General features: G+C 33.8%; 1 protein-coding gene across 15 annotated transcripts; it reads right to left on the reverse strand.

Moving 5' to 3' along the window:
* Window positions 1-201: 201 nt before the first annotated feature.
* LOC115446228 (pollen-specific leucine-rich repeat extensin-like protein 3) lies at window positions 202-26,110 on the reverse strand. 15 transcript variants are annotated; one of them, XM_037440567.1, is made up of 10 exons: window positions 25,987-26,110; window positions 25,479-25,589; window positions 22,495-22,637; window positions 10,996-11,099; window positions 5,446-5,507; window positions 4,591-4,665; window positions 4,315-4,527; window positions 3,663-3,873; window positions 2,295-2,413; window positions 202-938 (listed from the first exon to the last, which is right to left on the reverse strand). In XM_037440567.1, exons 3-10 carry the CDS (start codon window positions 22,614-22,616, stop codon window positions 819-821), a joined length of 1,026 nt encoding a protein of 341 aa, XP_037296464.1. In that variant the 5' UTR covers window positions 22,617-22,637; window positions 25,479-25,589; window positions 25,987-26,110; the 3' UTR covers window positions 202-818. The 15 variants fall into 15 exon arrangements, with proteins under 15 accessions (XP_037296464.1, XP_030028711.1, XP_030028703.1 ...); XM_030172851.2 differs by having other exon boundaries at window positions 4,591-4,668; XM_030172866.2 differs by adding an exon at window positions 1,545-1,602 and having other exon boundaries at window positions 806-938; window positions 4,315-4,668.
* Between the last annotated feature and the right edge of the window lie 620 nt (window positions 26,111-26,730).

Consider the following 26,730-nt stretch of genomic DNA (forward strand, 5'->3'; position numbering starts at 1 on the left):
TAGAATATAATTACATAATAAAATACCAAAAAATAACCAAATAGGAAGTTACCACATTTTATATACAAAATACGCAGTTGCGTAATCTCTTGATGACTAGTACGTAATTTAAGCTTGGCCAATTTGTTACAAACAGCTAATGTTAACTTTGGCAGAAGCGCTAATTAATTATAATTGTTCATAAATTTATTTCTTACACAATTTCCACACTTGATTGTTTAATACCATTTCGAGGTCCCTTTCTAATAATTATTCAGAATAGTTACATTCCTTTGAGATAAACTTAAACAGTATATACATTTTATAATTATTAAAAAGCCTCGTCGCTTTATTCGCATGTAAAAGCCGCACATATATTGTGTCGATAGTAAATGAAAATATATTTATAATAAATTATCGATATTCATTTCACGTTAGGATGACAACAGTTCGTAAAAATATTATATGACAATTAAATTTTTTGTTATTTTTATGATTTAATATTTACTTACATGCTAATTAATGGTTAAAAATAAATTAATTAATTCTACATTTATGAAGAATACCGATCTCGTACATGCCCCAAGACTTTAACGTTTAAAGTCTACACAAGTACTTGCACATCCGGGTTATACCGGGGTCTGTTAGAGACAAATGAGAGGATTTCATGAGATGATAAATTAATTACCCTTGTTAGCATTAACGATACATATCATTAACATCAACAAAAATAATACAGTTTGATGGTTTGTGATAGAGATCATTCACGCGCTATGTGCTATGTTCTTTTTGTGTGAATGTCCCGGTGCAAGGCATGTTAGTACACTAAAGGTTCTAGTTTAGTATGAGGATCGGCCTGAGAGTTCTTCATAGTGTTGCGTGCCGGGGGGCGCGCGGTAGCCAGGGTAGTTGTGGCTCAGAGCGTGCTTCGCGAAGAAGGAAGAATAGTCCTTCTTTACCTGCAACATAGAGTTCAGAATACATTAACATTTACTCTACATATTACTGTGTACGGTAAGAAATGTTCAATTTGTGTATGAATTACTGACATCGAAAAGTTTAAGTTAAGTTATTTTCTATTCTACAATTTGTCGAAAGTAACTACCATGCATTTACCTCACACATCTGAAAATTAGCATCAAAATGAATACCGTTATTCTGTATGCTTTTTTAGTCGATTACGTGACATCAGTGTCTGAAATGCTGAAGTTTTGCCGTTAGTGCGTGGCCGGAATCTATTACCATAAAATTATTGGAAAGCCTAAACTCTTGACTTAGTATGAATTTTATCGTTTTCAGACGTGTCAGGTATACGGAACTATATTTTAAAAAGCAAGTGTCATTCACTGGTATAAAAAATAAATTTTTATAAATATTTCTCGCCAACAGACACGGCTAAAAACTCGAAGACAAAGTTTGTGTTAGGTGATCATGACTACTGCACTATTTATTGTGATTCCCCGTCACCAAGTGCCGAAATGTTAGAATAGATTTGTCCAAACAGACAACTGTTACTTTAGCCAAAGGGCGACACTTACAATCCTGTAAAAGTGGCCTTTACTGACCGTGCCACGCCTACGCCTCGTTCATGGCAATTAATTCGGCCAGCGTATACTGGCGCAGCTAAAACAGACAACTTTATTTTCACATGCTCCAAAATTAACACCTTATGTGTTTTAATGTGATTTGGAGGATTGACAAAACGGCAAGACAAAATCTCGTATTTTGTCACCTGAGTCGGTTTCTAAAACGATTATTGATATATTTACTTTAGTGTATTTGATTGCTTTAGTATGACTTATAAATAATCGATGCAGTCGTTGTAGTCATTATTCGGTTGTGTTTTAATTTGTGTCGTTGCCGCCTTTTCAACGTAAAATATGCCAATATGAACTAAGAATTGATCGTCCTTAATTTTAAATAATTAACTTCATAATATACCTATAAATGGAGAAAATAAATAACTTAAAAGATAACATGAATATGAAGAAAGATAATGAAGTTTATTTTAATATTTTGAAATTTTTTAGATTATTCTTTTTTTAAATCTTTATTTATGTGACTGGAAAATAATACGCAGTGACGTTGTTGATTCACCATTACGTTTATAGTATAAATTATCTTTTATATATTTACATGATCAGTATTTCAAAATGTTTTATGTACAGCATGCAGTGTTATTAATGCAGGTCAGTTGTCGCACTGGCAACTCGATAGGCTGCACACACCGGGTTTAATTTTATGTATAATATTAAACATGTTTATTTAATGTTAACGCAAATGATTTTTGTGGATGATATTGTTGGTAGATGTACCTTGCGCGGTCTGCAAGCAGGGCCTCTAGCCAGCTGTATTCTGGCTTCGTTTTCCGCAGCAACTGCCTCCTTTACGGACTGAGGGGGCCACTTCTGATCGCCACGCATGTTGACGCCTCCTGTTGAACGTGGCATTTTGTTTTAATTGCCTTTATTTCACTTTTAAGTGTAATTTCAATATTCCTGATTCACGTAGGAAACCCCGCAATAAAAATAAATCTGATGAAAATGCCAGAAAACAGTGAAGATTTAAAGCTTTTAAGTTAAGTCACACTATCACTTAGGTGCGATTTTTTTGTAATTTTCAATACCCTCCATAATCTAACGCTTCACCCCATAAGTTTTGTAAAATATATGTCGGTACGTAAACATATAATAAATAAATGTGCATACACCGTTAAATGTGCATATACCTAATACAAAGCGTACCAACATTTAATTTCCGATGACACTTTTATATTGCCTCAAAGTATCTTTGTGGTTTTATAAATTACTTCCGAGCGACGTAAAGCCATCAAACGACCCGCCGCAGATGTATTAAAGGAATAACGTCTCGTAAGTAACTTTCTAAAGCGACAGCGGTATATAAAAAAGCAATTTTGTAAACAATAGTAACGTAGACGCTTCGTATGTGAAGCTACGTGTGAACGCGTCTTCAAAGAATTTTATGCGCTTTGATATTGCCAACAAGTCAAATAAACAGTCCCACCTGTTTGTTACGAACTCTGTGATATTTATTTTTACTGAATTTAACATTCAACATCAGTAGATCGAATTCGACAGCTTTTATCATTCGTAAGACGCGATAAATTTGGTTTAAAGGATTATCACAAGTCTACTGTGTAATCGTATAATAAAGTATTAACTCATGATTTTTTAGGTTTTACGGGCTTAGTCTAACTAGAAGGCACCATGTCCTCGTCGGTGAGGATCGCGACGCGTTATCCTTCTCTTTCCCCCTACTTGCCGGCCCGAGCTGGTTACTCCGGTTTGTACCTTGTTTTTATTATAAATTTTGTCCCTAATTTAAAATGTCCATAACTTTATGTATAAGTAACATTAATAGTTGTTTAGAAATAATAATAATTATTCTTATGCTTTGTTTTGACGTATCATAAGTGCAACTTTGTTCGCCTACGTGATAAATAAAGTATTTTACTTTTTTTTTTATTAATTTTACACAATGCACCTCAAATTCAATAAGATTAAATTCTCTACACCACAAATAATCATTATCAAAATTATCTATAACAAATTAAACATGCATTCACAACTATTTTATCAGTTTGTACTACTTTATAACTATGTGCGGTAAGATTTACTAATGGAAAGATGGTGGGTTTTATAAATATGATTTAACCAAATTACCTTTGAACGATGCTGCAGCGGGCTGACTAGGGAACACCGGAGATGGTCTCTGGTGAATGGGCGGCTGTTGGCGAAGAGTGATGGTCGCCGGCGGGGGCTCGTACGGCTTCTGTTGCGATTGGTACGCGGGCTCCGACAGCGGCGAGTACTGGGGCGAATATTGGGGCTGCGGCGACAGCTGCTGCGGGTAAGTCGGCTGCGATCCGGGAGCCTGTCAGTAACACTCGCTTTAGGTATGAAACTGCAAAATACAGGTATACGAGACTTTTATTATTACAAAAATGGTACTATAAGATGTATTAATTTTGGTCTTGGTTTTTATTAACAACCATTCCAGCATACTTTTTTTAATAGGTACAGTATTGACACACATAGTTATTGGTGTTGGGTTAAGAGTCCATTAGTTCATTAAATGTTACCTAGTAGAAAACAGCTGCTTCTGAAATATCCGTAAGTCTTACTCTTGTTATTTCATCATCAATAGTCGCATCCAGAATCATCCCTTTAATGTGTTATGTTTATGTAGATCGGAAAACCTAGTGAGTACAACGTACTTACCTCTGCCGTGTCTCGAAGTGTTAATAAAATGTAAAAACGTGCAAGTGTGAGTGTAACTAAAACTACGGCTCTTTTCCGGATGCCCTCCAGATACCTGGGGAGAGAGAGGGGCTGGTACTGGGGCCCAACGGTTCGGCTGCGGGCGGAAGGGCTGCGGCACTAAGCCCGGAGACGGCGGGCCCTGGCGGTACGGCGCGTGAGGTGCGGGGGCCGCGCCCGGTCCCACTGGGATCAGCTTACTCAACCCAGTGGGTTCCTGTCTTCGGCCTTCACTGTGTGCCGGCTCTGATTGGGGAGCTTGGTATTGAGGGACTTGGTATTGGGGTGCCTGAGGCTGAGGAGCCTGGTATTGGGGTTGGTACGGAGCCTGGGGCTGGGCTGGAGGCGCTTGGTATTGGGGTTGTGCGGATGGGGAGTGCTGCGCGATGTTGTGGTACGCGGGACTCTGCTGGGATTTATAATATAGCTTATAATAGGTATTATATACCCCTTATATACAGGGTCAATTTAATATAACGTTAATAAATAAAATCACATAAAATTATTAATGAATAACGAATATTTCCACCAAAAATTCCAGTAGGTATAATTTTTCTGCTTTAGTTGTTCTTTTTGTAACTCAGTACGAATATGACGTCTGTGAGTATATTTCTGAATCTGTGATGTTGCCGCAGCGACGAACTCTCTTAGAGTAGAAGTACTGGCATTAGGGCGTGTAAAATTAAAATTACTTCATATATATTTATTTTGTTCGAAACTTACACTTTTTATTGTACATCTACGGTTCCAATAATTTATTTTAAAGTGTTATTTTTAAGAAAATAAGCATGTGATTTCATTTAATAACGCAATAACCAATGACCCCTCTATTAACACAATGTAATAACATTTTAACTGGTTTGTTTCCCGAAATAATGACCTTCAATAGTGTTACAAACGACTTGCCGAATTTATTAACTGTGGATGAAAATAACGCGTGTCAAAAATAAATATTAGTGCCTAATCAAGGTTGGCACGTATCTTTGTCTTCTGTTGCTATTAGTTATTCGGTTTTATTACATTGTGCTTGATAAATGGCTTTATAACGCATGCAATTATTTGTTTGCCTGCCACCTTAAGCGTATGCTATGTGCAGCTGTGGTGTAATTTGCTACTAAACCCAACCCGCTATATACATACAAGTTTATATTTATCAGTCAAGGACGTAAAATATCAAGGTCTCTACCTTCTGTGGTTGGTGATATCCGTTAGTTTCTGGCACGGGTGGCCACACTACTTTCTTCTGACCTGAAACAATGTAGTATTGTTTAAAGTTTTTTCTAGTAATTTATACGCAGTGTGCAGAGTAATGCATGTTATTTCGTGCAATTTGTCAGAGCCATTAAAACAGATGTGACTTCAATGACGAAGTTAATTTCTGCACAATGACTGTGCACAGCTTGAAATTATATATACCTAAGTGTTCTTGCTGCATAAAACCGAGCATTAGACAAATAAATTTAATTAGAATCAACGTTTTGAACAATTCATGTATAATATATACATTATGAGACACGTTGAAATGCATAACATTTAGTACAGTGAAATCTGCTGAATTTACCGTTGGTGTCAAAATTGTGCCTAGAGTTTTAAAAATAATCTAAAACTGTTTTGATCATAGAATACAATTTCCATCGTCACGGTGATACAAAGCTGTTGCTCTTTATTCAACACGTTGAAACACTTATTATGACACATCTCTCTTTAAATTAGTACGCCAGGCCCACCATACTGTTGGATTTGCGCCAGACCATCGAAAAAATAAGAGATTTCTCAGCGACGTTAACATTATCTTGTAGACACGAATAGGTGGAATGTAAAGATATAAGACGCGGTATTCTAGAATATCCGTGCCATTCAACCCACGTAGACACGAACCCGCGAAATACATCGCGATGTCTTGTTGCATCAGATGTGTTTTTCTTAGTAATATCATTTTCGGTGTAAAATTGTTTAAGTATATGTATTTGTCGAACTGTTCGATTTAGGTTTTTCAAAGTTAGAGTTTCGAATGTTTTTTGAGCGTTTGAGACTACGACAAGCATAAATAACGATACGATACGTCAAAAGTATAAGACTAATCTGAGCTCATCGTATAAATAGTTAATTAATCGCGTTCAAATATTATTATATTGAAAAAAAGTGAATTGTATATTATAGGACAAATTAATTTGATTACGTATCCACCGAGGGCGGAAAAGTGCGCCGCGGTCTGCGCTCGGGCTTCGACGTTGACTTATTTCTATTAAATACGATTAATCCACGGGATAACGATTTTTAATACAATATTTTTGCGCGGTTTAAACAACTCTATATCACAATCCTATTACATTATGATGTAAAAGCCTGTATGGATGCTCGTTAACGATAAACACATTAACTGCAGAATCGATGAGGAAATTCGGCATTCAGGTAGACAAAGTCATCGAGTAATCATAAGGTGTACTTTTTATCCCGATCCAAGAAGATTTTATTCGGGAAAAGTCTTCGATGCGAGTGGAGACAAGCAAAAGCTAAATTCTTTTAAAATTCTATCCTAAAAAAAGCGAGTTAAAGAAAATCCTTCACCTGACATACCTTTGTTGGAGTTTATTGTGTTTATTTTACTGAAAATAATAGGCTTAGCTTCTATTAGCAATATCCTTTTAACTCAAAACATTCTACACACAAAACAAAACTTACTTAATTTTATTAACGTTTTATTATTATTAACGTTTCACAAATTCAACACGTTAGAACATTTGAAGCTAAAACATTTGTGGTATTTGTTATTAGATACGTAGTTATTTACGTACAATGTTTAAGGACGCCATTTGCCACTAGCAAAATATTTTGCAATCTTCAACAAAAATGTGTAAGAGGATAAATTCATTTGTGAATAGCATTGAATCCTCTAATGATTCAATCATGAGCCATTGTAGAACGTAGCCAAATGATCAACCTGGCAATGAAAGCTTATATGAACGATCAAATTTAGAATTATTTTGTCAACCCGTTAATTCCCGCAGAGATGCAAATTATTAAAACACGTTTACACACATCGAATAAGTTTAGTTGAAGCGTTGAAGAGCGGATGAACTCACGATTAATTCGATCTGTCTGGATGTAAAACAAGTCGAGCCAGCCGCTAGCCGGTCAGGACAACGTTTGACTACTTGGCTCGTGCACCTGAGCGCGAATATCTACCGCATATTATATTTTGAGACCGCACATTTTTAGGACATCATTCCCCTTCTCTCTCTCTCTCTTGCGCACACACGTTGGATCAAAAGTGGACACCACAAGCTTTCGACCTTAGACTTTTTGTGTAGGTGCTTCCTAATAATAATTTATGGTTGCTGCAAATGGAACACGGAACCATTTTCATCAGCGAACCTGCACAATACAGTCGTAATTCATAACGAAATTCCGACAGAGAAATTTATTTCACCTGTTGAGAACTTGCATACGAGTAAGATTTAGGTGTATATCATTTTTCAAAACGAGGCATGCATAATTACATTCCGAGTCTCAACTAAAAGTGCAGTAACAGAAGAAATATTATAAAAGTACATAGTTCCGTAGACGTAATAAACGTAGCGTTACTTTATTAGCAGGAGAAAAGGAGTTCCAGGATGCAATGTCGGCGTTGTTAAATGTCGCGTCGCACATACGAATTGAATATGTATTGTCATTGTGAAAGGCAAAGCCCTAGCGGAAAACGAATGACATTGTGTCTTCTGGTACGTATGTCGTGTATAATTTAAGGTTGAAAATTTTACGATTATAATATTAATGTGATAAATTTGATATTAGAATTGAATGAAGAAGTCACTAACGTATTAAATAATAGATGATGTTAACTTAATAATAACGTAGTGATGCACCATTAAGAAAATAAATGCCTGACTGTAGCGTCTGAGAGCGGAGGGATTATGGGACATGGCCGCAATTACCTAATCCATTGGGCCGTGAGATGAACATAAATCACAAACGGCTCGAAAAGCAGGACGTCGTCTACAGCCGATACATGTTATACATGCAAAATATCAAGGGGGAAATATGCTAAAGGCCAAGTTCGTCAAAAGACGTGGAGTTTGTTCGAAAATCTGTACAGTGTTGAAACAAGTGTCAAGATGTGAATTAAATATGTTCATACTTAGCATAAACATAGAATAATTGATAAGTCAGTATTTTTAGTTTTTTCGTGTGCAATTTGTATAACGTGTTATTATTTCTCACTTGTTATCCGTGTATCATGCTGATGCACTATCTTTCAAGACATTTTATTTTTACACAATCAATTGAAATAAATACCGTCACTCGTATACATAAGAAAGTGAAAGAATTTTATTATTGTATGTATTGTTGTGTTTACCGACTGGCGACAACGGCATGTAACATTTTTCTATAACGATCTCAATGTCATATTCAATGGACAACATATTTTCGATGAGTAATCACTACGTAATACAACCGAAAATAGTGCACACCTGAGGAAAACTCATATGATACTCATTTGTCGTTTTAGTATTTTCATCACCTGAAGCGAAAATAAACATTGATTCATGCAACACTGACCCGAGGGAGAACACACGTTGAAATAGTTATACGGAATGACGTCAACAAAACTTGATTTTATTTTTAAGCGAATCAAGGTTGCCATTTGAAAACATCCACAAATCTGTTTTGGTGTACAATTTATGTTCTCAGGTTTCTGTGTTTAAAGAAAATAATGTTGTTTCTAAAACTGCTTTTACAACCGGCCATTCCATTTCGCCGAGTAACACTTTTGAAAATAGGATTTAACTCTCTCTACACTAGATTCAACAGAAACAAGCTCTTACCTCACACGTATGAGTATCTACATTTATATCATTCTATAATACCTATCAAAATATATGTACATACTAATACTATTTACACAACTATTGGGACGCTCTACATTACGTCTGTGTACAACGATTCTTTGAAAAAATAGAAACAATTTATTTTGTTACGTAAAAAATTTAATAATATTGCCAGTATTATGTGAATATAACAAGTTTCCTATTTGGCTTGTAATATGGAAATATTTTATAACGCGGTACTAGCACAAAGCCAACAATTTTCAAATTAAATTATTGATACAAACAATCGATTAACTACACTTAATAAACGTGAATATTTAACTTTCCAAATTAACTGATTTGATTTATGAACCTTGTAAATTAGATTAGTGGTTGGAATTTGTGCAAATGTATTAACGATCGGTGGTTCACTAATATTCTAATATAATACAAATGAAGTAACACAAAACACTAAACACTTTCGACACAGAAAATAATTCAGTCACTTTACCAACAAACACCGTTTCAGGCATTTCGTTCGTATGTATTCCTTCGCTGACGGCTGTGTACTACGAGCAGTAGAAGCAAGTAAAGCCACATGTTCAGTACCAATCTTTGCCAAATACCTTCTGCTAATGAACGTTTCCGTCAACGGCATTAGTTTGTGAATGACAAAAGACAAAGGGAAGGTTAAACACGGCCATTAAACCTTACTCGAAATAGTTTCTTCATTTAATTTCTGCTGAGATGAATTTTCACTTTCATTACTATTTACCGATTCAAGTGTGTTTATCGTATCGTCTAGTGAATTTGTTTGTTGAAACTTACGCTGCATATCCTGGGGCGCGAAAAGGCGACGCGACATAGATATAAGCAATGCTTAGAGATCTAATTAAAAAAAAAAAAACGAGAATATTATGATATATATCGATGTTCTTATTTGTTAAGTGAAACGTTTAAAGAATTTACTGAAACTATTTTTGGTTTTCAAATGTTTTAAAATATTAGTTTAGTGTTTTTTAAAGTAAACTACTGAGAAATTAGTTGCTGTGTGAACATAACTCGATACAATGTGTTCTCTTTCTATTCAGAGAAACTGATGCAGAAAATAACAATGGATCTAAAGGTGAGATCTAATAATGACACGCCAAATAAACCTATTGAACCCGTCTCGAAGCGTGTATAGCCAGCCCAGCGGCTAAGCTTATGGATTTTTACATACATATAGATGGTTCGCATGTATGAACTAACATGTAAAGCTACGTCTATTCTACCAGGCCACTTGCTCTTGTACCTTTCGTAGCCTTCAAGAACTCAGAATAAATTTGCTCATTGCGGTTTAGCTGGCCGTCCCAACTACGTGCAGGTTTCATCTTCGCCTTGTCCGGGGGCCAGATGGAGTCAAACCGATGGTTAGCGCGGACCATCGTGTCCAGTATTGCTTGGATTTGAGTGGGGTCTAATTCTGGCAAAGCAGGTATAAGTTAAATAGCGTTAGCAAGCAATACAAAAATATTAACAAAAATTATGCTCTGGATACAAGTTTTCAGGTAACCCTTACACATTATGTTGATGTACAACTTTGTACGGGTCCCAAATCACGAGGCCTACTTAAGGATATAAGACCAAAATTGTTACCTGGTTCGTTTAAACATGCCAATACAGTAAAGTATAAATTAGAAAAGAAAAACTTACTGTTCCTTTATAAATAGGTACGCTAAAATCCTTTATTAAATGCTAACGTAATGACAAACGCGGGGGTAGTATCGAGTTTCAAATTAAAGGTCTGCGAGTCATTGTGTCACGCCTTGCTGAAGAATTAAGTCACATTTTTTATCTTTTTCATCGGGCCTTTATATTTTTTCTTCTTTTCCACGCTTGTATCCTTACGATTAATATTTTTTATTAAAAGATTATAATGTGCTTACTGGGCAAACCTTTGCGGTTGCGTTCTTCTTCTTCGAGCATACGCAAAACGGCTGAGTTGGCGAGGTTCGCTGGTTTATCCGTAGAAGGATTGTTGAAATCAATTCTGTAACAAACATTTTAACTTTAATAAAATATATAATTACGATTCTATCTGTGAATTATTTTTGTTTTTTGCAAAACAAAGTAAATGGATGTAAGTAATATTACCTATAAGCGATCAGAAACTATCAGATCAGACACGGTAATAGTAATTGTGATATAGCCTAAAAGGTTTAATTATCAGATTAAAATCTAATTTACAGAGACGAACCAAAAAGTGCGCGTCTAATTATCTCTCCCGTCTCAAGTATAATTAAACTCCGACGTAAAAATAATATTTTTAATTAATGGCCGTCACAATGACGAATGTTTTATAGTTGACAGTAAAATACGCAGTGATCGTGAACAGCTGTTCAGTCAAGAAAAGTGATTTATCAAACAATTGTTTTACAAGCTAGATTTTGGCCGCGACTCTACGTGCGTGAAAATATACACTTGTTTTTAAAGATATGTATGTAGATAGCTTTCATAGGTAATGTTTTTTTCTAGATAAAAATAGAGTTCGACATATCGTATAAAGGTCGCATTAAGACTTTGCAGCTACAGTGATGATGCAATCAAACCAATAAACTCAGAAAATTGGTGTTTGGATCTTGATACAATCAGAGTTACTTTTTATATTACATTACATTACATTTAATTTTAGTTTTATATTACATTTAATTGGAACGTGAATATAAATGTTTTGAATACAGACTCCTAAATTTTATATATGTTGATAGATATAGAACGATTCAATATTATGTCATTATCGGCTTAATAGGAATGATGTTAGCGTATTATTGTTTGTGACTGCTCATTACCGAGTTGATATTGGATTTGTATTAAACATGTTCGAATGGGATTACAATAATAATTGTCATTAAGTGTAGACTGGCTTGCATTGTAATGAATTTCTAGAAATACTCCTGTGTAATTTGAATTATTGTGGTTACATTTTTATAAACCGAGATATACTTATAAACAAAATTTCGACTCAGGATACCTATCTTTCTGGTGCCTTTTTTATTGACAAAACCTTAATAAATGATTGTAAATATTTTTTTTATTTATGTTTATAAAAACATTATGCCAAAAACATAACACATTTTTATCTATTTCCAAATCGACTGCAAAGTTATTCTTTTAGGTTTTGTCATTATCACGGAGTCGAATCCATTGTCCCGACTTTCTTCGATTTGCAGTAAATCAATTAACATTGACGTCACGTGGGTGTAAAAACACATTTCTCGCAAATGGGAATTGTATGGGAAACTGATACAAAAACTAGGTGACGTGAGTCGTGACACAGCGTGAACAAGAGTTTCTGATTGTGTTTGTACCGTTTTCTATTCTTGTGTAACCTTTATGTGTTTATTTATATTTCAAATTGCATGATGCCATTGTGTTAATTATGTAGATTTCAGAATTAATTAAGTTAAGGACACTTTTTGCCTGCCTTTTCTAACGGCAGCGTATACAAATATAAACTGTAGAGACTTAATTCAGTGTTATTGTTATCTTTAATAGTATTATTGCTATCAATAAAAATAATTCCATTAGAAGTTCATCAGATAGATGTCGCTGCTGGCATTATCTATACACGGCAGTCAGCAATGCAAGTACATTCAGATCCTACCATGGCTACCGCAGCCAAAACATGAGAAAGCTTGTAAATAAAAGATTAAGATTGTGCCAAAATGAATGAATCATGCAAGAAAGAAACGACACGTGACAATTTTTAGTTCATATTTATATCTTGCGTTTTAATGTTGGAATGACGTGGACGTTGTAAACTTTATGTTTCTGCTCTGACACCATGATGCAAGTAAGCAAATGGTAATAACTGCCGTGTCCTAGTACGAATAATCTACATATAATTGACGTATTGGCGTTTATGACTACATCATATTTTACACACTCATCTATAAATTCACAATGTATGATTGCTGATGTTGATAAATAAACGTTGTGTTTAATAACAACGAACGAACTAAATTGTTTTATTTTAAAAATAAATAACATAAACTACAGGATACACTGCAGATGAAAACAAAGAATAAATCATAAAACATTGTTGATATAATTACAGCAGATATTTTAAGATCTCGGTAGATCTACAAAGTATCCGTAACGCATGTTTTTATTGTAATCGCCTGTTGAGTGGTTTTGAAAGTCTGAACGAACGAAGCCCTAATAAGTCCTGAGTATGCTACTGCATTTATCGTATGATCAGGTTCCTCAAATATATGCTTACAAATTTGTTTTGCCACAACGACGAATGTAATGTAAAACAAATATATGTCACTTATAAAAATAGTTACTTTTGTGACATTTATGCCGACCCGAGTGAGTCTCATCGTGAAGCGCAAAGCCGCTGGTACGTGCTGGCAGGCGTTATTTGAATGTTCTATTAGGAGGTAAGTAGAAAGATGTGTATCGTCAAACCATTACTCCCAAAGGGGTAGGCAAATACTTTTTATATATATTCTGTATTCGATTTTTTACTATTGATTATGAGGTTAGGTTTACCGATTTACCACTCAACATTGAGACTGAGGCGTCTGACAATAGATGCTACTGAATCAAGAAAACACTAACAGTATTATACTGAGTGATGTATCAGCCGATATTGGTTTGTTTATGTCCCCAACAATGGAAAAAGGTAAACAATTGTTTTAGAAATAATGTTTCTGTATTTGATCGTGTTGTGTGTATCGATCGTAATTGTGTTTACACGTTAGAAAAGAAAATTCCTAGACAGTATACATTAAACAAAAAATGAATACTCCTACATAAACGGTGCGGGCCAAGTGTCTTTTCACATTGTTTATTCTTTGCTTTACAGCCAATTTTTCTTACGTACGTGCTTACAATAAATTACTAGAAGATAAGGAGGGATTAAAAATCCTTTGAAGAACTGCCAACTCTTTTAGTATAAAATATCGTAATAAGAAACTATGTTGAATTTAACCTATCGTCTATCTTTTACAAGTACATATATATACCGCTTTACAAAATACGAGTTCAAAAAAGATAAAAGATTTTTCTTAGAATTGTTTGTATTTTAAGATTTTTCAATTTTGCTTTGTAAACCACAATCCAAGCTTTATTTATAAATAATTTTGATATATTTCACAGTAAAGTAATAACCCTTTGTCGTAAAAAATATTTGTACTTGAGTGTATTCTAAAATATATCAATATTAAATCAACTAAATATTAACATGATGAATTCCATTTTTTTTTTTATCTTTGTCACTTTATTGATTTCATCTCATTAATAAACTATAATACAATACTAGTAAGTAAAAATAATATAAAAGAATTGTGTCATATTTATAAGAAGTGAATCTGAAAGAGTTAGAAATAATGTCAAAAAGAAGGTAATACTGCCAGTCATAATCTACAATATTGTAATGTACCGCTGAGTATTTCCGCAGACTATAAAGGAGACGATGTGAAGTGCCCATTAGAGTGAAAGTATTTTTATTACGCTAATTTATTTGCAGAGTTTGCTTTTTAAAATAATTTTTCAATAATTTTATTTTCCCTTTACTAACTCTGTTATGTTGAAAGTTTTTAGGTAATTAGAGTAAACGCAGTACAAGCCTTTAAATCATTTTTTATGGTTTCTCAGTGGAAGAGAATTTAAAATTAATTACAATGAAAGTAAAATTAATTAACAGTGAATTAGGAACAGTAGACAGAGAATTTCATATGATACGTAATAATCTTCATAAACGGGAGATCGAATTTCGCGGAAAATAAAGGATGCTTTTAGTAATAGCCTGTATAAGGCGATTCTTTTGCGTGAGATTCATACATCATTCATTCTGAGTGGCACATTAATACCAATGAAGAATTAAAGCGCGAAAAAATTCTTTCCATGTTTCAGGAGAATTAGTAAATAAAAAGTATAATTTTGAATATGTAAAGTCAAAATCATAATTTTACTGGGTTAATTTACGTATAATTATTTCATATCGTATATTCACTAGCCTTTTTCAACCTCTTAGGTGTAGGTGTCCTTTAACATCTTCCATTTGCTGCGGCATTAACTTTATCATTTAGTTAAATCCGGTGACCTTCGCGTCGTCGTTTTAGCGCATATGTGATCTTTCTTGCGGGAGTTTTCTTCCCATTGCTTTCCCTCAAGAATATTTTATTTATTTCAGTAGTAATGTTACACACGATAAAGAGTATTTAAAAGAATTACTTTATACATCAGTTTGTACAAAGTTAAATTATAATTAATGTAGTCAGTACGCTGTATTAATCATTTCATGAGTATTGTAACATAACATATTAATTTTACATATATAGTAATAACATTAAAAGAAGGCTTGATAGGTACGAGACAAAATAAAGGGAAACATTCTGATAAAAAACGCGTGACAAAATTTTCCGGATTAAATATTTTCCTGGGATAAAAACCTATAGCACTCGGGAGTAATATAGCTTTCTATTTAGTGAAAGTATTTTCAAAATTAGTCTAGTAGAGATTAGCCCCTAGAAACCTACAAACAAACTCACACTTTTCCACTTTATAATATTAGTACAGATATAGAAGATAATATGTGAAATCTGTCAATGTCCACCAGGACAGCTTAGTGAACGAAGGAAACCTTCTCAAAGCGCGTGCGCAAAAGTTATAGTACTGACTACTGGTATCATTATAAGTTAAAAGATCCAGGAATTATCATTTTCTCATAGCATCACATTCGAACTACACACGTTCCAATTTAACGTATATTGATAACTGAGCCTGTCCGGCCGGGACAACCATGTAAAGAAATCAGGTTTACATTCACCAGTGCACCTTTATCGGTAAACCGATGCCAATGTCAGATAATTCAAGTTATCACAGATATATTAAGTATAAGCTCAGCTACGCAAATATATCGAAAATCTTGAGCTCAGTTGAAGTTGGGAAGGTGATCTTGTTTTATCATATCAAAATGATTGTATAGTAACTGGTTAATCTGATGGAAAATTTTATGTTTTTAAAGAATGAAAAGTCTAATCCAGTTCATTAGATATCTTAGTGAACTAATTTGATAGATTTTGGTTATTAAATAAACACTGTAGGTTATGTTATGGCTTTTTTTTTGGGTTATAAAGGCTACGATACTTTATTTCTTTGGATGCGACACATATTAGGGACACCCTGCCGCGCCAGATACCTACTGATAATAGAGTTTAAAAACTATATATATAGATGTTATATAAGATACAAGTAAATAATATCCATTATTTAACGTAAAAAAAAAAAAAATTCCCAATAACTAAAAGTAATTTACTTAAGACTTTTTCAACAAGAACGTATATTATAAAGCCATCAATTAGTGGTATTTAATAAAACAGCCTCGCGAAACAACTTCGTGAAAAAGTTAGGAAAATACTGTTTAAGTTAATAAGCACATAAATTGTAAGTTTTAACTTTTTGGCGTAGCAAAATAATTTACACAACTAATTAGTAATCTAAAGTTAAAACTATAAAGTTGTATTTTAACGATATCTTGCGTTAAAATTGTAATATTTAAAGAAAAATACCTATTTACTATTTGCTTTAAGAAAAATATTTATGTATATTCTTCGTGTTAAGTTATTGTTATTGCACAGAATTTACTATAATATATACTAATTCATTCTTTTTTGATATTTAAGCTATTTCATTGAAACACAAACTCGCACCGTATTAAGTAATTAGGTAATAATGTGAATATTCCTCACCCATTTGTCTCGACAACCAAAGCCATAATTACCACACACGCGATACACTTTAAGACAGATTAATTAACCGTCCGTGGAATATAAATCACACGAGTATTTATAGATATTATCACGATGAGTGTGCCTGATTTTATGCCAAAAACCGATTCGTCTCGCTTTGTTTTCACCAAAGCGTTTTATCGCTATTTTTGTGATGATGTCATCGAGTTCATTTGACTCATGACATTAAAAGTTGCAATAATTGGACTTAAAGAATCCAAAGTTTATCAAAATAAAAAGAGTCACGTACGAGTATATTATGTTTAAATAAATTGAATTCGGTTTTTAAAAAATCAATGTCATCAAATTGGGTAGAATTAAATTTGAATTATTTTTAAATATATGATTATAAATCGCGAAATTATTTTTTTTGTATTAATACATTCATAATGCGCACGCGCGCGGCTATGCGACGGTAGCTCGCGGTTGAACTGAGGTTGCCTCGCACCTCCATATGCTCGTTTATCACGATGCTTTTACATATTTCTTGCTATAAGGCGGCACTTAGATATTCTCTTATAATCTATGCGTATGTCTATTACTTGCACGAGCAATATAAAAACGTGAGTTTACAACTTCATTGATTCAAGCGTGTGCACAAAGGAATTTCTTCAATGAAAAGTAAAAATATAGTCAGAAGAAAATATTTACTTCCGGCACACAAAAATGATCGTTGCAAATTATTATATTACTTACTCTTTGTTTGTATTTATTAAAAAAAACGATAAGAAGTAATGTTTGTTTAACTCGTGTCTATAGCTACTCGCCAGATAATTAAAATGCTAATAAAGAATAAGAACTTTTTATACGTCGCTCCTTATAGACACTTATCTCCAAGACATTTGTCCAAATCATCTATCTGAAACATTGCATCATAACAAAATCTTGTTGTAGTATTTAGTTTTAACTATTTACATTTCGCTTTTATCTCCCACATCTTAAGTAGATTTAAGTAGTCTTGGTCATGTAGACGAATAACATATTGCCCCAATTTATTGCGGAATCAGTTTGATGGTTTGCATGCATATGGAATGCATTGGCGCGGACGCTAAATTTTCATTTCAGTAAATGTCAGTAACCTTTAGTTAGGGCTCACTCCATAATTGATCGGTCAACGGCATTCAAAATCGGCCCAACAGCGTTTATCTTTGGAAGCACTCTTCATTGATCGCTACTTTATTTAAAGGGTGATTTATTTGACTAAAACCTATTGAAAACTGAATAACTTAATTTACTAAGTGGAGGAAAGCATAATATCTAAACTATAATAATCTTTTGAGCGCATAAACAGTAGGAAGCTAGGTTACTTAAAAAAATCCAATACTGGCAATCTCAGGTGTACTTTTCGAATCAAAAAAGTTATAAAAATGTTGGTGCCGCGACCTGGGAATTAAAACTAGAATCTATGCACAGTTCAAGCAGGCTGCAACTAATGAGGCGATTTCGCAGTCTGCCTATGTTTTTATCCGTAAATTTAGTAATGCAATTTGTATTTATCAAGGAACAGATATTGCCCGTAGCCCCAAGGTTAATCCTCAATGTTTTCTTACAGTTTAAACCAAAAAGTATATAATAATATTAGGTCTTAGTCCTCCACCCTAGCCTAGTGCGGATTGGTAGACTTCACACACCTTCGAAATTCATATAGAGAACTTCTCAGATGTGCAAGTTTCCTCACGATGTTTTCCTTCACCGTTAAAGCGAACGATAAATTCATAAAGAATACACACATGATTTTTTAGAAAAGTCAGAGGTGTGTGCCCTTGGGATTTGAACCTGCGATCATTCGTCTTGGCAGTCCATTCCACACCCAAGTAGGCTATTGCCGCTCACAAAGTATATATTCATTAATAACATAAGTACCATAAATATACTTATTCATGTCAAACTGCAACTGCAACAACTTGCATTAATTTCCAAAAAACTTTAACGTAATATATTAAATCGTAATAAGAGAGATAATAAAACATTCAAGTCAATTATACAAGAAATAATGTGAATGCAAATCATTTATGATATCATTCCACTGAAATATATCAACCTGTGCATTCAACTGGACAGAGAAACGTCGGCTATTATGCACTTTCTTTGTTTTTGCATCGTTCGGATGCTTTCAGTTTGGCTGGCCGCCCAGGTGGTACGCCCTATTACGTCTAAAAACAAGTATTCGAATGACTTATCTACGCAACAATGCACTTGCGTTTATATTTTAAAAATAGAATAAAGACTGAACTGATTTTGTTTTGAATCTTTTTTTTAATTATTTTTTATTTAAAAGACGCTTTCAACCTCAGCTTTATCAGTTTCTTTCTAGTGTATTGTTACTTGAGTTGGAAACAATTTGATAGCATCTCCACGATGCCTTAATAACAATCTTATTTTAAAACATAGTAACATCAGTAAATGTTCTGAACCGACGCGATGTAACAAGTAACACCCATTACTTAACTGAATACGTATTTATCCTTCTTCAAAAGCTAAGAACGCTTCTTTAGATGTTGTTTTGATATGCAACACCTCAACCTGAGTGCTCCGACAATAAATTATACATGTCGATACTGCTACAAATAGTATCAAAGCATGATCCATCGGTACGTATGGGGTGAGTGAATCATCGAAAGCGTTCATTGGCACGCATTCTGTTTTGTTAGACGATGCAGATATACAATCTATAGTCGCTGCAAAGTTATTTTCAGAGCTATTTTATCACTCCGTGATTATAAAAATGCATACCGAAGATACAATATATACTTATAATATAAATAGCATTGCGATGTGGTCTATTCTACGGTTATACTACAAAATGGATTTACATAAAAGTTGGTAAAAGAATAGTGAAAACTCCAGAGTTATATGAAAGTCAAATGCTACTTTTTATCACACAATACACTCGGTAAATGTAGGATTAGATGATTTTTTTACTACTTTCTGAGTTTTCATTTAACATTTGATACAACTTTTTTCCGTACCATACTTGGAATAGTGTGTCGCGTAGACCATGCGTTGGATTGACATAAAATAAATCAGTTGAATGCACATGGAATTTTACTGTTGTACAACGAACATTTTGTGAGGTAGAGCAATGAAAAAAATGTTTTCCACATTTATGTTATTATATAATTTTTTTTACTTGTATATTCATGATCATTTTTGAATATAAATATATATTTTTATATTATAGAGGTTAAAGATCTGTATGTTAACATGTGGCATGTGTTATATATTCCATATAGCTGGGGTGGCCAACCGGTCGATCGCGATCGACTGGTCGATCGTGACATCAAGTCCAGTCGATCGTGGCAAGGCAAAAATATAAATACGTAGAACAGACCGCGCAACATACCTAACTACTAACGGCTGCACGCATCGTTTTGTATCATTTTTTAATCAAAATAATAATAAATTGTGTACTGAACAATGTTGTTTCATATAATATTTCAAGATGTATGTAGCTTGGTAGATCGCGCAGAGTATCATGAGTGAAAAGTAGATCTTGGGTTTTACCAAGTTGGCCACCCCTGCCATATAGAATACCTGAGTGTATTGGTTACAGTACAACAATGTGAGAAGTTCGCCAAATCATCAGATAGAAACAATCTAAGGAACGCGTGGAATAGTTACTTTTGCTTTCTCTTCTTGGTAATTAGTTCCCATGGAAAATATTTGAATTTGTAATCTGGTTTTTTAAATAAATGGCGCTGATGCCATAAAGATGGCATTATGAAGAGCCACAGTATTTAAGGAGTTTTGTATCAGGAAATGTATTTCATGCGGGCGAAGCCGCGAGCAGCGCTTAGTAAACCTTACTAGGTACACTTAATTTTGTAAACCCTCTGGCCTATTTAGTTATAACATACTTTAAATATGCCTCAAAGTTTGCCTGTTTCCTTAATTTGGGCGCAAATTTTTATATCAAGTTGAATTATGACCTAATCTGTCAACAAGACAGCAATCATACATCTGGTCCACGATGAAAATGAACGAAGTCCCCACAGACCTGTGGGTATTTAAGAATTTAAAAATCATATTTCCTACCTAATTTGGTGAAATATAAGCTTCCTTTCTGGCTGTTGTAATTCCACTCCAATGTAGAGTTGGTTAAATATACTTTGTTAACACAATGCAGAATTCAGATCTTTTAAGATCTATCAACAAAAATATTTTGCACAATCGTAAGTACGACTAATTAGTGGATTTTAAAAAAAAATCTTTATTCTTAAATAACTGGCTTATTTATAAATATGATAATTAGGTTTAAAAATAAACTTTTTTGTCATTTTTCTTTGTTTATTTTAGATCTTCTTCTGTGTGTGTAATGTGTATCAACATTTAACTCTTAAAAAAAAAAACGCCGGCAATCTTCTCAGTCGTGAATGTAAAGAAAAAATAAATTATATTATTCAATTTACTTATCGAAGTGTTTAGTTCCAAAGATTTCTTCGTATTGTTGTAAAAACTTTTTTTATCATTTTCATTCATTATGTAAGTGCAAATATATAACGAAAATAGAGTTTTCTGAAATTATAAACACGCAACAGAAACTTTTGTTTGTTATGTTTTTACTGCTGATAATGAAACACATTTTGTGATTCAAGAAAAAATATTAGGTTTTTATAACGATATTCTACTACAAAAGTTTTCTTGCATTAAGTTATTATTTAATTCTACATACATATGTACTAAAAATGACACGGAATCCCAAAATAAAAATTATTAGGAAAAGTTACAGCACTTCTTCATAAATAAATTGTTTTATACATATATGAAATAAGGAAAATATACGCCGCAAGACGATAGACTCAGAATATAAATCTCGAGGGGGTTGTTCCTACAGTCGTGGGGGTTACACAGGGATTTTAAGTAACCGTGGCTCGGCGTAGAAGAATTCTTTTCGTCTTCTATATCCTTCATACAAAAAATAAAAATAAAATAGTATGTTATTCGCATACTTCTCAAGGTTCAATGCCTATGTAATGTACTATAATTATTAATTAAGTATTTGTCTATTGGATTAGAGCAATTATTCCTAAAATATAATTTCTTATTAATCATTCGTGAAAAACTGAAGATAAAAATTATAAACATTGTAAATGTTATGTTGAAAGCAATAGATCAATAGTGGGGATAGCTCGTGTATTTAATATCGACTGAATCGACAGCACACATGGTTTAAATACAGTGGAGCAGGTCAATATATTTCCAAACCTACAAGAATTGCAACGTCTCACGTTAATTCACATTATATTTCAATTTCATTTATAAGAGCTTTATATCAGACTATATTTATTAGATTATGAAGCGGCGATAGCCTAGTTGGTTGTGGAACGGACTGCTGAGACGAATGTACGCAGGTTCGACACTCAAAGGCACACATCTCTGACTTTTCTAAATATTATGTGCGTATTCTTTGTGAATTATCGCTTGCTTTAACAGTGAAGGAAAACATCGTGAGGAAACCTGCATACCTGACAAGTTCTGTACAGGAATTTCAAGGGTGTGTGAAGTCTACCAATCCGCACTAGGCCAGCGTGATGGACTAAGGCCTAACCCCTCTCAGTAGTAGAGGAGCCCCGTGCCCAGCAGTGGGACAGTATATAATACAGGGCTAATATTATTATATTATTATCATTTATCAATACTACTTACCCGACGGTGCCATTGTCGAGGTTCTTAAGATGTTTGTTTAAGGTCTCCTGGATGTTCTGCTGGGAGTACAGCCCTATGGGCGAGTTGAACTGCTTGTGCACTATCTTCGGGCCGGTGGCCATCTTGTAGTCGTTCGTTCAGCGCTGAAACATCAGTCATAAAGTTTATGTTAATAACATAACCATTATTTGGTCATTTGGTCATCTACTAAGAGGGCAGGCGCCAAACAGTCGGCCATAAAACTAATATATTCTTTAGTACAACATTGTAGTAGCATTATTTATACATATATTATGATTTATACATATATGTGTCACTGATCTTGGTTCCATAGTATGAGACCCCGAATAGCGATGAAAAAATATTTAAAAAAATATGTATCTGGTCTTCTATATTATGTCTGTTGGCCATGTATATCATAATGAATATTTAAGAACTCGAAACAGCACTTAATAGTATTTGGTAATATGTATTTTTTTAGCTTTAATGATTCCATAGTAAAATTGGTTGAATATGTCTAACAAATAAATAGAACAAGGATGATAAATAATTTAGTTTTGTATACAATAATAATTACAATATTTAACTGGATTGCAGATGCAGGATAAAGCTATTCTCAAATTCCATGGTCACTATCATTTTAATTTCTATAAATATTAGCACACGACCTAGACATATAAAATGTTTCAATGAAATTCTTACGTAAATAATGCAATTTCGTTGTATTAAAACATCTGTCAGAAGCCGTTAGAAGTATACAAAATGTAGATTTTATCATTGGATCCTTGGGCGTATTCAAATAGTATGTTAAGTATACATTTCGATTCTATTTAGTTTTCTGGTCCTTATTTATGAGAACAACAGGTTTATATTATTTTATACAATTTAATATTTCATTTTCAATCTTCGCCTCTTTATTATAATAAAAAATAGGTTGCATCTATTTAAATAAAGTCTCCCGTCATAAATGATCGTCACCTGATTACAATGTCGAGGCCGTTTATTAACTATACTACAAGTGCACTAGTTAGACACATACATATATACATACAACATTTTTCATGAAAAATTCAAGTCGCAATTCAAGAAAACGTAGAATGCAGCTTGTTACCGCAAATTATATTATAAAACACATTCGTTAGTCTACTCTAAAGTACGAAGCGTACATATAAAAATTAGGTTGACAAATTTTATCCTCCTCATGAGATAATTTTATTACGCCGGCGGAAGCATCGCCCGGGGTCGGTGACGGCGCCCCGTGTTAGCGATTTTATTAGCCAGCCAGCGTCGACGATCATATTTTTTCCGAATAATGTGCACGACAGGTAGCTTTGCACGAATCAGTTTTCAATATTACCTTTGAATTGTATTTGAGTCTCGGGATTTTATAATGGTTTATGTGGCTGTAAATTTATTTGGTTATTATTAAAGATGTATTAAAATATTTATAGCTGAGTTTTATGATTTTCTTTTCATACTAATAGACAAAAGCCGTTATAGCTTATATCATTGACTTAAATATACATTAAATCAGATAAATACCGAAGTCCGTGGTCACCTATAAAATAATTATTTTGATTTTATTTTAAATATATTCAGATGATCATGCTCCTATGAATTTGCATTTGTAATGAGTTGACAAAATTAATTTTAAATGTCAGAGTATTGTCTTCACAATCACTCGCACTTTCATTCAAGTTTGCTTTAATTTTAGTCTTGGAAGTTATTTAACTAATTAATTGGCCATTAGTGTCGTTGCTGAGCATTCCATCGTAAAACAAACAGTACTATTCGTCTAAACAGATTTAGTTTTATCTGTGCACAGGGCTTATTCGCGAATTAGACACGGAAGAGATGTCTGCATGTTCTGTTTTAATTTAAATCTAAACACGTGGTAGAGCGGCAATAATGTTATTGCTTCCGACCTACATTCGATCGTAATTAAAATTCTTTCTAATGTTAGAGCGCCCTAGAAAAATTGTTTGCACGTAAGTTTGAGAAATGCGGATGATTATTTATTCTTCAGAATTAACGGATGTAACATATTAAGCGCATCGAATGGTTTAGAACGAGCATTGATACTTCTATGAAAATTTTGCTGATAACTCATTTTTATTCTTGAATTAATGAGCGTTTCTTTGTATAATAATAAATTTTGTTGTTCTGTAGAATTCTCCGGCGTGGGTGTAAGCAAAACTACGTTATCTCCATGCTGTTGAAATTGTGGACGCTGAGAGGTGCAGTCTATTTTCGTGCTTGACTCCTTGCGTAATAAATATTTGCACACTTATTTTCGGAATTACACGTTCTCGATATAAACAATTTTTCTACCTTGATATTCTATAGAAAAATTTGAATTATAACGTAATATAATAGAAATATGTAATTCGAAGTATCAATTACTTTGTTAATTAGTTTAATGAGCATGACATCTCCCTTCTAAACATAAAGGTCAAGGTATCAGTGAATTTATTGGTAATGTAAAATATCTATGAAGCCATTGAATTGCGAGAGAGTAAATATCGAAAATATTTGTATACTCTTAAAGATGTTTATATAGGCACAAGGTTAACAATACCGTCATCAAGGTTGAAAATAATCCAGACAGCGATCTACAAGAATAAATTCATGGATGTTATTTTCGGAATCTGTCTCTGGATATATGCCGTTTATATGTACATCTACTCACAATTAATTTGAATGTATTCTCTTATTAATGATAATAATTAAATAATGTAAAATGAAATATGAATTTATGATATAGAGCATTCTGCCGTCCGCTCGATCCAGAGTCCAGACGCGTTATTTCAGCGCTATGATGTCATGAGGAACTTATTTTTGTAACTGTACACCTTGTTCGTGAAGTTAGTCGTGGATGTCGAGGTCGCCAGGTGATTAGTGTCGAAAAAAAAACACCACAGAAACGTGAAAGCGTTTATTAGTGCTAATGTTATATGAAGCGCATAAGCTTTTTGTTTTAGTACCTTGTGCGGCGGTCAGATTCGTGCGAGCGGCGTCGACGCCTGTCTCTAACTGAAGTGCGGGAACAGCCGCCCGCCCACACTGCGCTCGCGGTTTTCAATGCGCCTCCTCACCTGCAAAGTTTCACTGGTCCGTGTTTGTATGTTTCAATGATGCTATCGACACGTGTGTATCTTAACCACAAAATTATTTACCCAACATGTTTATGTAGAAACAATTCCTCTAAATGAAACTAGAATAATGGCGCTTAATGTATCTCACGGAAAATCCAAAATAGAATTGAACATTTTAATTCAAATCAGGTTATCCCGCCTAATTACGGCCGAGAATACTTGAACATGTAATTCTACGAAACTTTTAAGTGAGAGATCCCGGTTTAATGGACACCTCGGAACTCGATGGAAATGATTTGGTAAACGACGCACATTTTGTTCTTATTTTATTATAATATACACAATTTACAACACAGTTCACTGACAAATATTCACAGCATGTCTAAATTGATCTTACCTTATAAACAGCTGTGAGGAAATCCTTGAACTTAAACTATAGTCGGGAATAGTGACAGACAGACGGACAAGATCACTGATACCGGCGGCCTCCAGCCTGCGAATGAGGCGCCTTCTACCACGGAATAAACCGAAATTTTATATAGTTTACATACACTATTTTTAGTCGAACGTCTATAAGGTTGACAAATAAAAATTATGGCAAGTCTGATTTTTGTTTTTGAAATTCGAAATCGCAATAACTAAGGCTATTGAACTCTGTTTTGGCAATACTTACGTACTAGAAAGAAAATGGGCTATTTTCATTTTGTGTCAACATGTCTATAGATTACGTTCTTATTGAACATAATTGCAGATATTTATTATTTTTAAACAATGTCTTTGAAGATATCTTTGTTTGAAATGATTGTTTACAGATTTCCATTTCGATTATAAATTTTAGAAGGAGAGACATAACTGTATTTAATATTAGTAGAGATGTTTCGGAGAAGTGACCGAGAGCCAAAGCTTTTTTTATTTCCCGCTATTTTCTAGAAATAGATTTATTGTTTTTCCACTCGTTATGAACTTGTGTACGAACATTTTAAACCCGTAAGTATTTCGGGATTTCAATGTTTTACGGTAAATTGTTATATTTGTGTCATTGTGACCTTATGGTGAGCAAAGCCACGGGCAACTCTATGTTTAAAATGGATCTATTTTTACAGAGTTGAGCAGGTGTGGTGTCAGCGTGCAGTTGTAGACA

The sequence above is a fragment of the Manduca sexta genome, chromosome 20 (genome assembly GCF_014839805.1).
Source record: "Manduca sexta isolate Smith_Timp_Sample1 chromosome 20, JHU_Msex_v1.0, whole genome shotgun sequence".
NCBI classification, from domain to species: domain Eukaryota; kingdom Metazoa; phylum Arthropoda; class Insecta; order Lepidoptera; family Sphingidae; genus Manduca; species Manduca sexta.

Excerpts from the sequence above, each read along its gene's own strand:
- LOC115446228 (XM_030172809.2), bottom strand. The coding sequence starts at position 22,616 with ATGGCCACCGGCCCGAAGATAGTGCACAAGCAGTTCAACTCGCCCATA. Across the intron at positions 11,100-22,494 it reads CTCGACAATGGCACCGTCGG|AATTGATTTCAACAATCCTT; the intron begins GTAAGTAGTATT and ends TGTTTGTTACAG. Across the intron at positions 3,874-4,314 it reads CAGCCCCTCTCTCTCCCCAG|GCTCCCGGATCGCAGCCGAC; the intron begins GTATCTGGAGGG and ends TGTTACTGACAG.